Below are 15017 nucleotides of genomic sequence, written 5' to 3' on the forward strand. Positions count from 1 at the left end.
AAAAAAAAAAAAAAAAAAAAAAAAAAATCAGAGTGGATTCAGTGAAATAGAAAAGAAAAAACATTAAAATTAGTGAAAACAAAAACTAATTTGAGATCAATAAAAATGGTAAACCTAGAAAAACTCATGTGAACAGGGGAACACAAATTATCATTATCAAAAAAAATAAAAGGCGACATTACTACAGGTTCCACAGGCACTGAAAGGATCATAGGGGCTATTATGAGCAACTTTGTATAACTACCAAAGCTCACTCAAGAAACAAATAATTTAAATTCCTCTTTTATTAAAAAATTAAATTTGTACTTTAAGAAGCTTTCCTACAAAGAAAATTACATGCCTAGATGGCTTCATTGATGAATTATGTGAAATAATTGAAGAAGAAATAATATAAATGCTTACATAAATTTTCAGAAAATTAAAGAGGAAGTAATATTTCCTAGAAGCCATTTTAGGGGACAGCATTACTCTGATATTGAAAACTAACAAAAATTTAAAAAAACTATAGGCCAACATCATTCATAAACATAGATGCAAAATTTTTTAACAAAATTTTAAGAAATCAATCCACAATAACTAAAGATTACACCTCATGACTTATTGAGTAAAGTGGGACTTATACAAAGAATATAAGGTTGATTTAACAATTGTGTTAGCAAAATAGAAAACTTCAAGCCATATGATCATTTAACAGACCTAGGAAAGTACTAATAAATTCCAACATCCATCATTTATGCTGAGTATATTATCTCTGCACATGAGTAATAGATAAGAACTTCTTGGTGGCCTGCCTTGTAAGCCCAAGTACCTGAGTTCAATCCCTGTATCAAAAAAAAACACAAAAAAACAAAAAACAAAAAACAAAAAAAAATACAAAAAAAGAACTTCTTTGACATTTAAAAGGACATTTTCTAGAAATGTACACCTAATATACTTAATAGTGAAAGGTCAAATACTGTCCCTTATGACCTGGAACAAGATAAGAATCCTGATCTTCACAGCTTTTACTCAACATTGTTCTACAGATTTAGCTAACTGTCATAACATAATATAGTAAACTACATTTCAAAACAAAAGGAATTAAATACTGATCCTTAAAATATAGCTAAATTGCACAATAATTATGAGTTTAAAAAAAGCTGGGTTAAAATGAATAACTACTACATAAACAACACATTTGTACGAACGCTAGAAAATACAAACTAATCCTTAGTAACATAAGCAGATCAGTGGTTTCCTTCTATTGGATGGGGGGTGAGAGGAAGGGATCATAAAAAAGAGAGAAAACCTCTGTGGATGATGTTCATTGTCTTGATTGCGACAATAGCTTCATAGGTATATACATTTTTCAAAGCTTGTCAAATTATATTATTTGAATATGCACAGTTTATATAAATTACACCACAAAAAAAACTGTTATAGTTAAATAAAATTCAGTTAGCTGATTTCTCCTCCCTTCATCTATAGAATATTTGTTCTCCTCCCACCATTTCACAAAGATGAAAGAATCCACAGATCTTGACTCCTGGGAAAGAATCATTTTTTTGGAATTAGTTCACTGAGGTCTCCTTACATCTTCAGTTTTCTGATTTTTTTACTTATCTTTTCTCATTGTTAGGATGGAATTGATGCTCTTTTGCAACTTTTATATACTAGCTAGAAAAACTGCCTCTTCAAGATTCATGTTTGATTTTAGGATAAACACTAACAAATTACTTAAATGATATAAAATTTTTCTTAAAATGAAAGCCAGGACAGATTTTGCCCCCAAGGATCTCTATAACAAAGATCCTACGGAAAAAACAAGGATTTTAAATATTCCCAGTAAAAGCAGTAATAAATGCCAGATTATTTCAACACTATTCAACATATGTAAAGATCTGGATCCAAAGCACAATTCAGACTGAGCAGATGTTCAGGGAACCAGAATAATGAGTGGACTCTAAAGACCCCACTGTCTGCCAACCCAGTTTAAAATAGAGATGACTTAGGGATGTTCCTTGTATATATAATGGCTGGGTTTTGCTTAAAGATCTAATTTGAAAAAAATTTTCTTTTTTTAATTGACATGAGTACATTATTTGTGAGACAGAGTGTAATGCTTCAATCATGTATACCTTACATAATCATTAAGTTGAGTAACCAGCATATTCATAACCTCATATATTAACCACCTCTTTGTGGTAAAAACATTTAAAGTACCCTCTTTAGCTACTTTTAAAAAATATTTCATGTAATACTGTCAATCCCAGCCATACTGTGTAACAGACCACCTAAACTTATTCCTTCTAGCTAACTGCAACTTTGTATTTGTTGACCAGTCTCTTGTTCTCCCCTCATTCCTGTCCTGCCCACTGTCTGGTAATCATTCTAGTCTCCACTTCTATGAGATCAGCTTCTTTAAGTTCCACATATGAAATCATGTAGTATTTGTCTTTCTGCACCTGGATAATTTCACTTACCATAATGTCCTCTACGTTCAGCAGGGTTACTTAACAGGACTTCATTCTTTTTCATGACTGAACAGAATTAAGTTATACATCTATATCAATAGCTCACATTTTCTTTATTCACTTTTCCCTTGAAGAATATTTAGACTGATTCCCTATCTTGGCTATTGTGAATAATACTACAACAAACACGATAATACAATAACTCTTCAATATTGAAAACTATTTTCTTTTGAAAGGTGAGTTAAATCAACTCACATGTATATGTTTGATTTGTTTGGTCTCAAGTCCATCACATGATTTTGTGTGTATAATATTTACTTTGCTTTTTTATTTATTTGGTATCTTATTTTCTTTTCAAAACATTTATTTTGTTGTTTAGGAAGGCTTTTATTTTTATTCTAGAGGAAGCTTTGTATTTTGTCATAATTCTGTTCATCGTTTTTTACTAATTTAATCATTTATCATTTTCTCTGTCAATTTACATAAAACAGTATCTTATTTTTCCCTTCATTCCCACTTATTTCATTTTAATTACATCATTTCTTCTTTATCAAAACCTATTACCTTTACACATTATTTTTTCATCAACAGTTCCACCTTTGTATTAATATTAGCTCGATACTTAAGTATACTAAATTTCCACTCTCTTTTGCCAAATCTTCCCCAGTTATACTTTGGTTGGATAAGCTCACCCTTCGCAGATTCCTCAGAAAGTATGTTTTATCTGAAGTGCTGCACAATGAGAATCAAGACTTGTCAGGTAGAGGTACAAGATCCCAACAATGAATGTAACTGTACTGTATCCCTAAAATGTACCAATAAACTCAATTAAAGCTGAAAAAAAAACTGGCTTTTAAAAAAGTTTTGATACCTGAAGAACATCTTAGCAGTATTTTTAAAAAATCCTTCCCTTGTCCTGTACTTCCCTGAGTTTCTTAAAAAATCTTGCTCCACAACTGCTTTCCTTTGTGTGCTGCTCTTGAGAAAGTCAATGTCAGCCTGATTCTCTTATTTTTATAGCTAATGTGACCTTTTTATCTCTAGGCCCTGAAGACTTTTCTTTGTTTTATTTGGATGTGTCTCACATTTAATCTTTTTAGGTTAAATTGGGGGTATTTCATCATTCCTTTTAGTAAACAGACCAGTTTTCTCTTATTTGCAAAATGATTCTTATATTTAGTTATAAACATTAATTCTTCAAAAACTCCACTATATATGTTTTGGACCATTTTTGTGTCCAAGAGTTATTTACTACTTTTCTGCTGACCCTTTCTACTGTTTTTGGTCTCTTTTTATTTTCATTGTTGGTTTTGGAAGAAGAATATTCATTGCTTTAGATTTGTATTTTTTATTTCTCTTCTCTTTTTACAACAGCTTTGAAAACAGTTGGCTCAATTGCTTTTTTCTATTCCTAGGGACTTTCTAGACAGGGCTCTTATTCTTTTCTGTGTTGGTAGGAAACTAGGTATTGGTGTGTCTTCTTCCACTTCTGTTTTCATTGTTAGCCTGGCAGCTACCTCATACAGCTTCCCATGAATGGCCAACTGGACATGTGTTTTCTCTGGCAGGTACACTGACTAAGGAGAGTTCTTCAGAGGATACCTTTCCATACACTGGCCTGATTTTCTCTGTGAGTCCTAACATTGAGCTGAGATCAGTAACAGTATCAGCCTACCAAGATATGCCTCAGACTCCAAATCTAGTCCAAGAACATGCTGGAGTCCATTACAAAGCTGATTCTATGGAGCAGGCTCTTTATTCAGTGAAATAATATTCAAACCGAAAAGTGCAGTAAGAGTCCAAAGGTTGGCTAAGAACGCACATACTAGCGGTCCTATTCAAATTTCAAGTAACAATCTTTGACCCCAGATATGAATTAAATGTGTGTAATGTCTGTCACATATAGGACCCATGTAAATCCCATGTTGTTGCACTAGTTGTGAAATTTTGGGAAATTTAAGCAACTTCTATGAATATTAGTTTTCTTCTTATTAAATGTAAGTGAAAACTCTTCCCATATAATTTTTGTAGGCATCACATAGGAAAATACATGCAAAATGGAATGTACTTAACAATATATCTAATACACGAGGATCCACTATTATTTACTATTATTATTGCTGTATTTCCAGTGAATGTAGTTTAATCCAGTTCCTTTGATTTTAAAATTACAAAAGTAGCTCTCCTTATTGAGCTCCTCTAGGTAGCAAACATATGTGCTTTATAAATATAAGTTTGTATTTCTGTTCTTTATTTGTAATAACCTGAAAGTAAGAAGTAGCCCAATTTTACAAATGAGGAAACTAAAGTTTAGAGTTTAAGTCACTTGTCCTAGGTTACATGTCTTAGTGATAACAGAACTAGAATTCTTAACAAGATTTAGATTCTAAAGTCTATAATACCATCTAACTCTTACCAAGAATCTTTTCACTGATTGTTTCCTCCTCATTCCTCCAGGATTAATATTAAGTTTCATACAATGCCTCAAGTTTTATTTCATCTTTTTGCTGCTTTCTGAGCTTTTGCCTTAATTCTCCAGCAGAACTACAGTATATTCTTTAAAGGAGGTAACTATTTTGGAGTTTGTTAGTTTGTTTTTAACCTCCTTGTACTTATACTTCCTCAAAATAGTACTAGATTCAAGTTCTCAGTAAATGCTTATCAAGTTGATAAAAATCAATTTCAATGATTTATGCTATCTCAAGGAAGATACAGTTGCCAATTTATCCAGCTGTGTTGCATCATCTTATCCAAATAAACATGTTTTAAAAGCCCAAGACAAATATTATAAAGGGAATCTGAGAAGTGCACAAGAATTTTAATCTAAAAAGAGAATCAAAGTATGAGAAACATCAGACTTACTTCGTTTTCTAAATTTTTAAAAACAACTTTGAGCTATTTGAGTTCCAGAATAATGTAAGAATAATGCAAGTACATGGATTTTGGAGGAAAATTTTCTGTTACCAGGAAAATATTTTTCTTATAAATCCCAACAAAGCTTGAACTAGTCCAAGACATGTGACTCATTGTTCACTCCTCACTGAAGCCTGAGTCTATGCTCTAGAGCTTTCTCTCAGGATCATATCACACTCTGCATCAATATCAACACTCCGACATAATCACAAGGTTCAGTGACCAAAGTACTGTATCAGTGAACAAGTTACTTCATCTTAATATACACTAGTTGCACAGATTTAAAAATATAAACCCTGGCTTGGCATGGTGGCACATGGCTACAATCACAGGAGACTGCGGCAGGAAAAATCAAGACTTCAGGTTAAGATTGAGAAACATAGCATGACTCTGTCTGAAAAAATTAAAATTAAAATACAAATACAAATAATGTTAGTCATCTATAGAGAACAGGCTTTCGTCAGTAAGTCCATTAACAAAATTTTATTCAAATAACAGCAACTGGGCTAACTGATGAGGGCACAGAGGCCAAAGACATGGTCCCTTCTCTCAGGGAGACAAACAGATAATCAAATGTGGTAACAATTATAAACACTGTGATTTAAAAATGTATGGAGTACAGGGGACATAGATGGAAGAATGTTTAAGTCTAGGTAGGCTTTGTAAGACAAGATTATATGTGGGGTACTTCCAAAAAAGAAATAGTATTGGAATGAGGAAGCATAGGTAGCCTGCACATAACTGCACTTTATGTCAAGTCTCTTAGCCCAATGACCTCTACTACCTAGAAGTTTCAGGAGACCTGAGTGCTACCACTCATTACATTTCCACATGCTTCAAACACTTGCTCCAACTCAACCTGTCTAACATTCTCTCTTCTATTTCATGCTGTTTCTTTTTTCCAACTTCCCTTTTGCTCCAATATTTCCTGTGGCCTTTAATATGTCTGACAGGATAATCTCATGAGAAATTAGACAACAATACTTCCATTCTTCAAAAACCAATTTAGATTTTACCTGTTTCAGGAAGTAATCTAAAAGCTACTTAGAAAGAAGGCAAACGGCCTTGTAGGAATTCAAGTGAAATGTCAAAATGCTGATTGTGATGTGTTGTGTTGGATGAGGTGAGCCTTGAAGGGACATTTCTCATCTTCATCTTCAATTCTGTCATTCCAGATAAGGTAACACATCATCCTACAATATGGGATAAAACTGCTGTAAGCATTCAGAAAATGTAACCAGTATTAAATCAAATTAGATAAAGACTTTTTGTGCCTTAATTCATCACCTATAAAATAAAAATAATCCTAGTTTCTATCTTACAAAGAATTCATGAATAGACCATTCTATCCCTGAAATCTAAGGCAGAGACAGCCATGTCATAGAACCTTAGTAAATTTATGCTGATTGAATAGATGAAGAAGCCAACTTCTGAGACATCTGAAATGAGACATTAGATCTGAGGTTTTTAGAACTCAAGAAGTACCTAAAGTACTAATTTAAAATAGCCTGCACAGTATCTTTTAATGAAACATTCCTATGCTTTGTATATCAATGCTATTATTCTATAAGTAGAAACATTTAAGAACTACAGAAATGGCTCTACTGGGATGAAACACATTGAAGCAAAATATAATCCTAATCCTTTTAAGTGGGCATGTGTCATTCCTTGCCTAGGAATGATCATGAACTTGAAATGCATACGCTTTATGTGTATAACAAAAACAACCATTTTCTAGGTAGATGTGCATTCTACTATTTTCAGAAAACAAAAATTATAGTAAGTTTTTTAAAAATCTGGCCTATATAGAAGAGTATACACAGGTCGGGAATTAGCTCAGCGGCACTGCGCCTGCCTTGCAAGCACAAGGTCCTGAGTTTGATCCCCAGTACCAAAAAAAAGGAATGTACACAAGCGGCTAATCAATCCTGAGAACTAATAAAATATGTTTTCTCATTAGAAACTGACTTATATTCAAAGTGGTCATAAATTAACTTAGAGTGCTACCACAAACAAGTCAAATTTTCAAAGCATCTAAAATGGCCTCGGGCCGGGGATTTAGCTCAGCGGTTCGGTGGACTGCCTTGCAAGCGCAAGGACCTGAGTTCAATCCCCCGGTACCAAAAAATGAATAAATAAAATGGCCTCATTTATCCATGGGGACTTTGTATACGATAGAGATGGCACCAAATATTGACAGGAAAAGATGATTTCTTCAAAAAGTAGGTTAGAAATATTGGTTTACATAATAGAAGAAAAATTAGATCCCTGACCAAACATAGAAACTTAAATGTATTAAAGAGACAAATATAAAATGCAAACTTTTGAATTATTTTTAAATTTTAAAGTGGAATAAGATATTAAAGAATTTGAAGTTAAGCGTAGCTTACATCACAAAAAGCATAACTAGCAAGGAAAAATATTGACATATTTTACTGTCTAAAATTCATTTTTGTTTATGGCACAGGACATCATAGGCAAAGTTAAAAGGACAAATAAATGGAAGAAATTTTCAGTGAAGTAGCACTATAAGAATATAAAAACCATCCAAATCAAAGCCAAACATTTCAACAGAAAAAAAAAACAAAAACAAAACAGTGTAATGAAAACACAAGTCTTAGAAGAAACATAAATTTCCAATAAACACGTGGAAGGTAGGCTCAGCCAAAACAAAAATTGAGTAACAGTGTGACACCACCTACCTTAGATTATTAGACTAATAAAAGGAATGACTGTCTCCCATGAAGCATTGACAATACAAAGGGGAAGAGAAATGCACATGTGGTAAGTGGGAACCTAAGTGACTTGCTTAGAAAGCAACACAGCAGCTGTACTATGTGTGATGGAAATGGCCATGATCCTTTGCTTCTCCCATTTTCACTCTGCAATAGGATTCTGCACATCCTCTCATCAGGAGATAGGGTCTGTTTCCCATTTTCTTCTCTCTTGGTTGACCTTCCATTGTGTCTCAAGATTATAAGGAATAATTAAAAGATACTGTGAATGTTTAAATTTTTAAAAAACATTACAGTAAAAGAGACACTGACAAGAATAATGGGAAGCAAAGCAAAGTGGAATATTCTGAGTATTCTGAGGGATATTAATCCAGTGTATCTTTTACTGTAGTACTTTTAAAATGTAAACATTGACCATATATTTTGATCAAACCACACTGACCAATTATTTGCAACAATTTCTGTGAAATAAAAACACCAGATCTGGCCCTATGCAACTGGTAGCTCTTCCCTGAGGTCAAAATTGTCATAAAAAGTAAACAGTTTTGAATTAACTCTGGAAGCCGAGGCAGCCACAGAAGTGCAACTGAAGATACTCATGAAAGACAACTCCAGATTTGCTTCAGAAAGTGGCAAAAATGAAAAGTGTGTTTGAAGGCTGTGGGGAGTATTTTGATGGAAATTAATGGTAACGTGTCTTTTACTGTAATAATTTTTTTTAGAATTTAAACATTCACAGTATTTTTTGATCATACCTTATACTTGCACTGAATCACTTGTTCTCTTGCTTCTTGCAACTGCCCTGAGAACAGACCTGTTAAAGAAAGTAAGACCATGTGAAAAGAGAAGCTGACCCAAGCAGAGGAGATCCTAAACAGACAGCTCTAGCTAACCTCACAGCCAACTATATGATGTGAGCAAAAGTAACTATGCATAGTAAATCCTCTAGCCCAGAGGCAAATCTTTCATGTAAAGAGATCCCACTTCACTCAGAAAGACCGATTGTCTCATCTCCTCATGTCAGCATCTCCTGGGGCCGCAGCTCCCAAGAGTCTCCTAGTTATACCTAATTTTGAAGTCATTTAGTACAATGGCAAAAGCTCATAAGTTAGTGTTGTTTGGTCTAATGTTTTTTTTTTTTTTAATACTTCAACCAAGCCTCATATTCACAAAAGAAAAATCTTCCCTTGGACTATCAGGCTCTGAGTGTTCATTCTGCGATGATTTTTTGGGGAGATTCTACGTGAAACAGAACACACATGTATAAGTACCAAATAGTTTCTCTGGGGTGAGAAAGTGTAAATAAGGATCAAAATGTATAATAGATAATACGAAACAGTAAGAAAAAGACCAGAGGGAAAGGGGAAGTGAGAGAGGTAGGGAAAAGGAAAGAAGGGAAAGGAACAAATATGATAAAAGGAAAAAATGGAAACAAAGTCTTTGTAAATAGGGAAGGGTGAAGGGGTTGAAGAGAGGGCAGAGGAATGGGGAAAAAATAAGAACCTAGATATATTATGTAAAGGTACAAATTCTCAATGATGAATGTCATCATAATGTATCCCTAAAATGTACCAATAAAATTAATGAATAAAAAAGGTCAAACAAAATATTACCCATGCTGAGAAAAGAACCTAACACAAATATTTGTACATTTTCAAACTATCACAAAACACATATTTTCTAAACACTGGAATTAAGTAAAACAATTTACATATATTTAATTCTAAGGGTAAAATTCTGATGTGGATAACAAAAAGAGGTAGATTAAAAGTCTAAATTTTTCACTTTTCAAGCCAACAACCTAAGTGCCAGTAATATTTTCTAATGAAGACTAATTATAATGACAAAAGCAGCTATTTATTATGAATTGTTAAGAGCAGTAAGGGATTCATGTACATTATCTCACTTAATGTTTCAGCAATCCTGGAACATAAATACTGTTCTCCTTTTTACAATGCCACTGGGATATAAGGAGATTAAATTGCTTATCCATGGTCACAGAGTCAATAAATAGGGAAGCCTGGTTTCAAATTGTATGACTCCAAAAACTCATGCTCCTAACCACTGTACTATATTAAAACAAATATGCAAACCAAAACCATTGTAGTAGTCATTAAATCTCACACACTCCTTTGTCATACAGTATCTTACTTGACTCCCATATAACTCCCACAAATCCACCTTAAAGATGAGCTTCTTAAGGCTCACACCAGGAAAGTGTATATTCACAAAGTCACAAAGTTTGTATGTAGTATATCTCCACATAAAAATAGACTTGGTACTGATATTTGTATGAGAAACTGACTTAATTTTTGGAGTCTGATGGATGTTCAGAAAACCACTTAAATTTAAAGAACTACCCTCAGCTGTTGACAGTCACCCTCAGTCATTATCTCCATGATCAGGGAAGGAAAAAGAACTGAGAATGACATCATGGGAAGGTGGCAAAGAAAGAAGCAAGCGTCTTCCTGTAAACAGAGTGCTGCAGAGGTATGACACCTCCCCCAGCACAGGAGCAATAAGGGAACATACCACTTTAATCACCTTTGGTTTCTAGACGCAAATGCAGCCTTTGAAGAGTATTTCCAGGTGCTGTCGAAAAGGCTGACCACAAAGCTGGGACAAGTGCCTGCTGAATGGGTGATAGAGATGACTGCTAAGTCACTGGTCACCTCCTACAGTGGCAGCACAGGCAAGGGAGGCTTGGTGCTCAGCTTTCAAGCTCGGGGGCAGAGGTCAGCACCAGGTCTCCCTAGGGCCAGGACTAGGGTGAGAGGGAGTGGCTGGTGACAGGTGCTGACCAGCCATTCCTAAGCAGTCCTGTGCACTCGCTGCTGAGAGGAGGGTGTGAGGCTCAACACACACAGATGCAATGGGAGGGAAGTGCCTTCCCAGGTCCAAATAGGAACAGTCTAACTGCCTGGCAATCACCCCACCAGGGCCTCTTCCTCAGAAATGGGCTCACCAGAATCTGTAACACCTGCTCAGCCCCCATGAGATACAAAAGGTCTGAATGAACACAATGAGAAATACATTATTTCCACATGAGAATTCACAGAGAGCATGATTTCCACTGAGTGATTAAATTCAGTCAATATAAATAACCCTAGTCTCATAAATAGCTTTAGGAGTTTAAATTGTCAACATGACATATGACTTCTCCGCCTCCTCCTAACTTTACACCTACCCATGTTTTGAAGAAGTAGAGGAAAAGGCCCTTCAAGAATACCGTAGATTCCAATTAATTAAGTCTATTAATTTGTTGTTTTCTTTCTCATCAATGCAACTGGCCTGATTTTGAGCTTTCCTGAGCAGTTTCCTGTAGTGAAGGATCTCTGGAACTCATAGTGGATAAAATGTTACTGGTGTTAGAATGAAAAACAAGTTATAAGAACATGATCTTTATTAAAAATTGATTTAAATTTGAAAAATCCCCAAAAGACTAGTTGGTTGAAACAAGTGCTGGGCATAGTGGTGCATGCCTGTAATCCCAGCACTCCAGAGAATGAGGCAAGACAAACGCCAAGAGTTTGAGGCCAGCCTGGGCTACACAGAGAGTTCAAGGTCAACTTGAACTGCGTAGTGAGACCCAGTCTCAAAAAACAAAAACAAAGGAGTGCAATGGAAAAACAACTATGTGCTGAAAATAATGAACAAAAACTCTACCTTAATAAATTTCTGAGAATAAGCTTTCTTAGGCCCTTACAAGCCTTCTAGAAATTTGGCAGTTTGACATTGCCAGTTCACTCACAAACACTGATTGCTAAATCAGGTTCCAATGACGAAGGTGCCCATTTAAAAAGGGATAAGATCTGTATGGTAACAAAGCCTCTGAGCAACACCCTGAAGAAAAGTTAGCCAAGCCAAGTTCTGGAAGAAAACAGTTCATACAAAGAGAACTGCAATTACAAGAGACCTTGGGTAGGCTTCCTCAAGGTATACTCAGCTAAACACGGGAGTGAAACTGAGTTAGAGAGGGGAAGAGCTGTTGGAAGTGATGTTGGATAGGCTGCCCTAGTGTCAAGGTTATAACAGGTCTCATAGACTCATTCATGGTAAAGACGCTGATCTTCAGAGAATGAAATGAGAAGTCTTTGCAGGTTTGCAAAGGAATGACATAATCAGATTTAAATAATAAAAAGACCACTCTAATTAGTGAATAAAGAAAAACATACAGAGGTAAGAGTGGATGAAGGGAGACAAATTAGGAGGCTATTGCACTAACCCAGGTGAGAGACACTGGTAGCTAGACCAACTCGGGCTGAATGAAGCTGGTTAAGAAGGGGTTCAGTTCTTACAGTATCTTGAAACTGAAGAGGACAGGAATTGCTGATCAAGCAGATGGAGAACATCAGAGCAAGACAGAAGCAAGGATAATTCAAAATTTTCTGACTTGGCAACAAATGGATTTGCCATTTACTAAGAGAAAGGGAGGGGAATCCTGAGGGAAAAGTAATCAAGAGCAGCTTTTGTCTTGTTTCCTCCCATAGCCTTTTCGTTAACTCAGGGTCTTTGCACATAGTATTTGAATTGGCCTCTAAACTCCATGCACAGCTGCTTCTCCTTTGGACAGATATAAATCCTTCTCCAAAATCTCCCTTTTCCATAACTGTTCTGCATCTTTTCATATTGTCATTATGCAGAAAAAATTGTCAAATATTTTTAGAAGTTGGTATCATAAAACATTAGAATTATTCTTATCTTGAACTAGCCACTGAAAAATTCCTGTTCTCACTAAGTAATTCCTGTTTTCTATGCAGAAAAAGAAGAGACCTTTAAGCCTCTCTAGGCAAGAAATCTCTGCTCCTGCAGAAGGATCAAGCTGAAAATAGAGGCCCCAAGACACTTGCTTCAAAACCCGGGTAGATGTTCCTACATTCTCATCTCCTGGCATCACTGCTTTTCATATCACATTCAGAGCGTGTTTGTCAAAATGGTGAAAGTGAACAGTATGAGGTGTCACGAGTAATGCACTACTAACAATAAAGATAGGCTTGAAAATTAGATTGGAGAAAAGTAAAATGTATCCCTATATTATAATAATAATATTATTATTTCTCTTGCCTTCTGGAAAAACAACAGGGCAGAACTGTTGTTCATGTTGTGGGGATTTTACAGGATCTTGGGCATCCTCATGAAAATGACCACTCAAGGGAATGACATCCATTTATATGAATCAGTAGGAAAATAAAGATTGAGGGCTGCTAGCTTAGCTATCCAAAAACAGCAATGTGGAGAGACTTGAGATGGAGGACCTAACCTTTGCCTTTGCAAAGCTCACAGTTTTGTTAAGGACTCCAGATGTAAAGGAACAAAAGCTAATTTAATGCTAGCCTTTTCTACACCATATGTCTAAGTTTACAGACTTACCATACTTTTTCCCGGATTAATCTTTTTTGCCATATTCCTCCCCTGCCTCATCTCACAGCTAGGAACAGTAGCTATCATCAAAGGTATTGATTTCTGCCTGGAGCAGACAGGAAGGGGAACACAGCAGTCTGAGAAAGAGAAAGAAGCAGCTGCTCACCTCGAGGGATTTGTAGATAGGAATCTATTGTTGGCCTCTGATAAGAACAACAATAATATTATTATGGCCAACAATAACAGTAACAGCTAATACATGATTCCAGGCTCATCAACTTACTTAATTTTCCCACAACACTGCAAGATAGATTCTACTAACTCATTTTCACAGGTTAAGATATGGAGGGAGAGAGGAATAAGAGAACCTGCTCATGGTCACCCACTAGTAAATGACATAGTTTAGACTTCAACTTAGTCTGTTTGACTCCTGGCTTTAAATTCTCATTTAAATCACTTATTTTGGTCAGAATATAAATAAATGCAAAGGAATTACCCTCATAAGGATGATCAAAAGTAAGTTAAGTTCTGTGTGCCTGGTATAATGGCAAAAAGGTAAAAGATGTTGGTTACCTTGAGAAGTCCATACTGGGACAAAAAGACTGGGGTGAATTTAATGGAGACTTTGGGTCAAGTAGAAACACTTTTAAGAGTGAAATAACAGATTGCAGGAAATAGGCAGATAAATTTGTAGAGATGGTAAGGGAGCTAGGGATGGAAGAAAGAAGAAGAGAAGGAAAGGGAAGCTAAAAAGGATAAAAATGCAACATGTATATGTACCAATAGCCCACAATGAATGTATTATGTATCATAAACATATAGAGTACTAATAAAAAAGCCTGCATCTTTTCTCAGTGTGTTTTTGCTTCTTGCCTGTTCCATATAAAATTTTGGTATGTAGCACTGGGGTCCATGGACACAGATGCCTAATTAACCTATTAAAGCAAATGTGGCATATACATGTGTTCTGACATAAAATTTGTAAATGTGTAAAAAAAAAATAACTTTGCTCCAAAGAGGAATATCCCTTCAAAGTGGTACAAGCTAAAATACAATACCCAGAGAGATGCATTAGCAATAGATATGTGACTGGTGAATAAGTTTGACTATATTTGAAATGACCCTAATTTGTTATGTTGATTTCACGTGAGGCAGCCAGGCTTCCCTACAAAATATCCATCAGGCCATTGCCCTCAATAAGGTACAGAATGGGATAGAGCAGAGGTCTGGCATTGTTACATGCTAAAATTTGAAATCCACCAACTTTCAGCCCTGTTTTCCAACCAGAGTTCTATGAAAACCAATACACAACCAAGTAAGTAGATCTGAGTAACAGCTTGGAATTCATAGGACCAAGAAAAACTATGCATTCCTAGATGAAAACTTATCCACATGCAGTCTTTGGTTTTATCCAATCATGTAGAAATACTTGTTGCCAAGGAAACAAATCTTTGTGATACCTCAAGTGCTAAGAATAGCAAGGGTGAATGTAAACAGTGATGCAAAACGTCACAGCTAAATCATGTGTTACTGTATTTCCAATTATTCATGGCCA

General features: G+C 35.3%; 1 protein-coding gene across 1 annotated transcript in view; it reads right to left on the reverse strand.

The window, feature by feature from the left end:
* Positions 1-5681: 5681 nt before the first annotated feature.
* The window catches only part of Sohlh2 (spermatogenesis and oogenesis specific basic helix-loop-helix 2), a 69004-nt gene continuing 59668 nt past the window's right edge, over positions 5682-15017 (reverse strand). The window contains exons 11-12 of the mRNA XM_010623964.1: positions 8857-8915; positions 5682-6559 (exon numbers count right to left, since the gene is read on the reverse strand). Coding sequence (XP_010622266.1) covers positions 8874-8915 — 42 coding nt within the window. The 3' untranslated portion in view covers positions 5682-6559; positions 8857-8873. The remainder of the gene's footprint in view (positions 6560-8856; positions 8916-15017) is intronic.

The sequence above is a fragment of the Fukomys damarensis genome, unplaced genomic scaffold, assembly GCF_012274545.1.
Source record: "Fukomys damarensis isolate Sample0158 unplaced genomic scaffold, DMR_v1.0_HiC HiC_scaffold_38, whole genome shotgun sequence".
Lineage (NCBI taxonomy): Eukaryota > Metazoa > Chordata > Mammalia > Rodentia > Bathyergidae > Fukomys > Fukomys damarensis.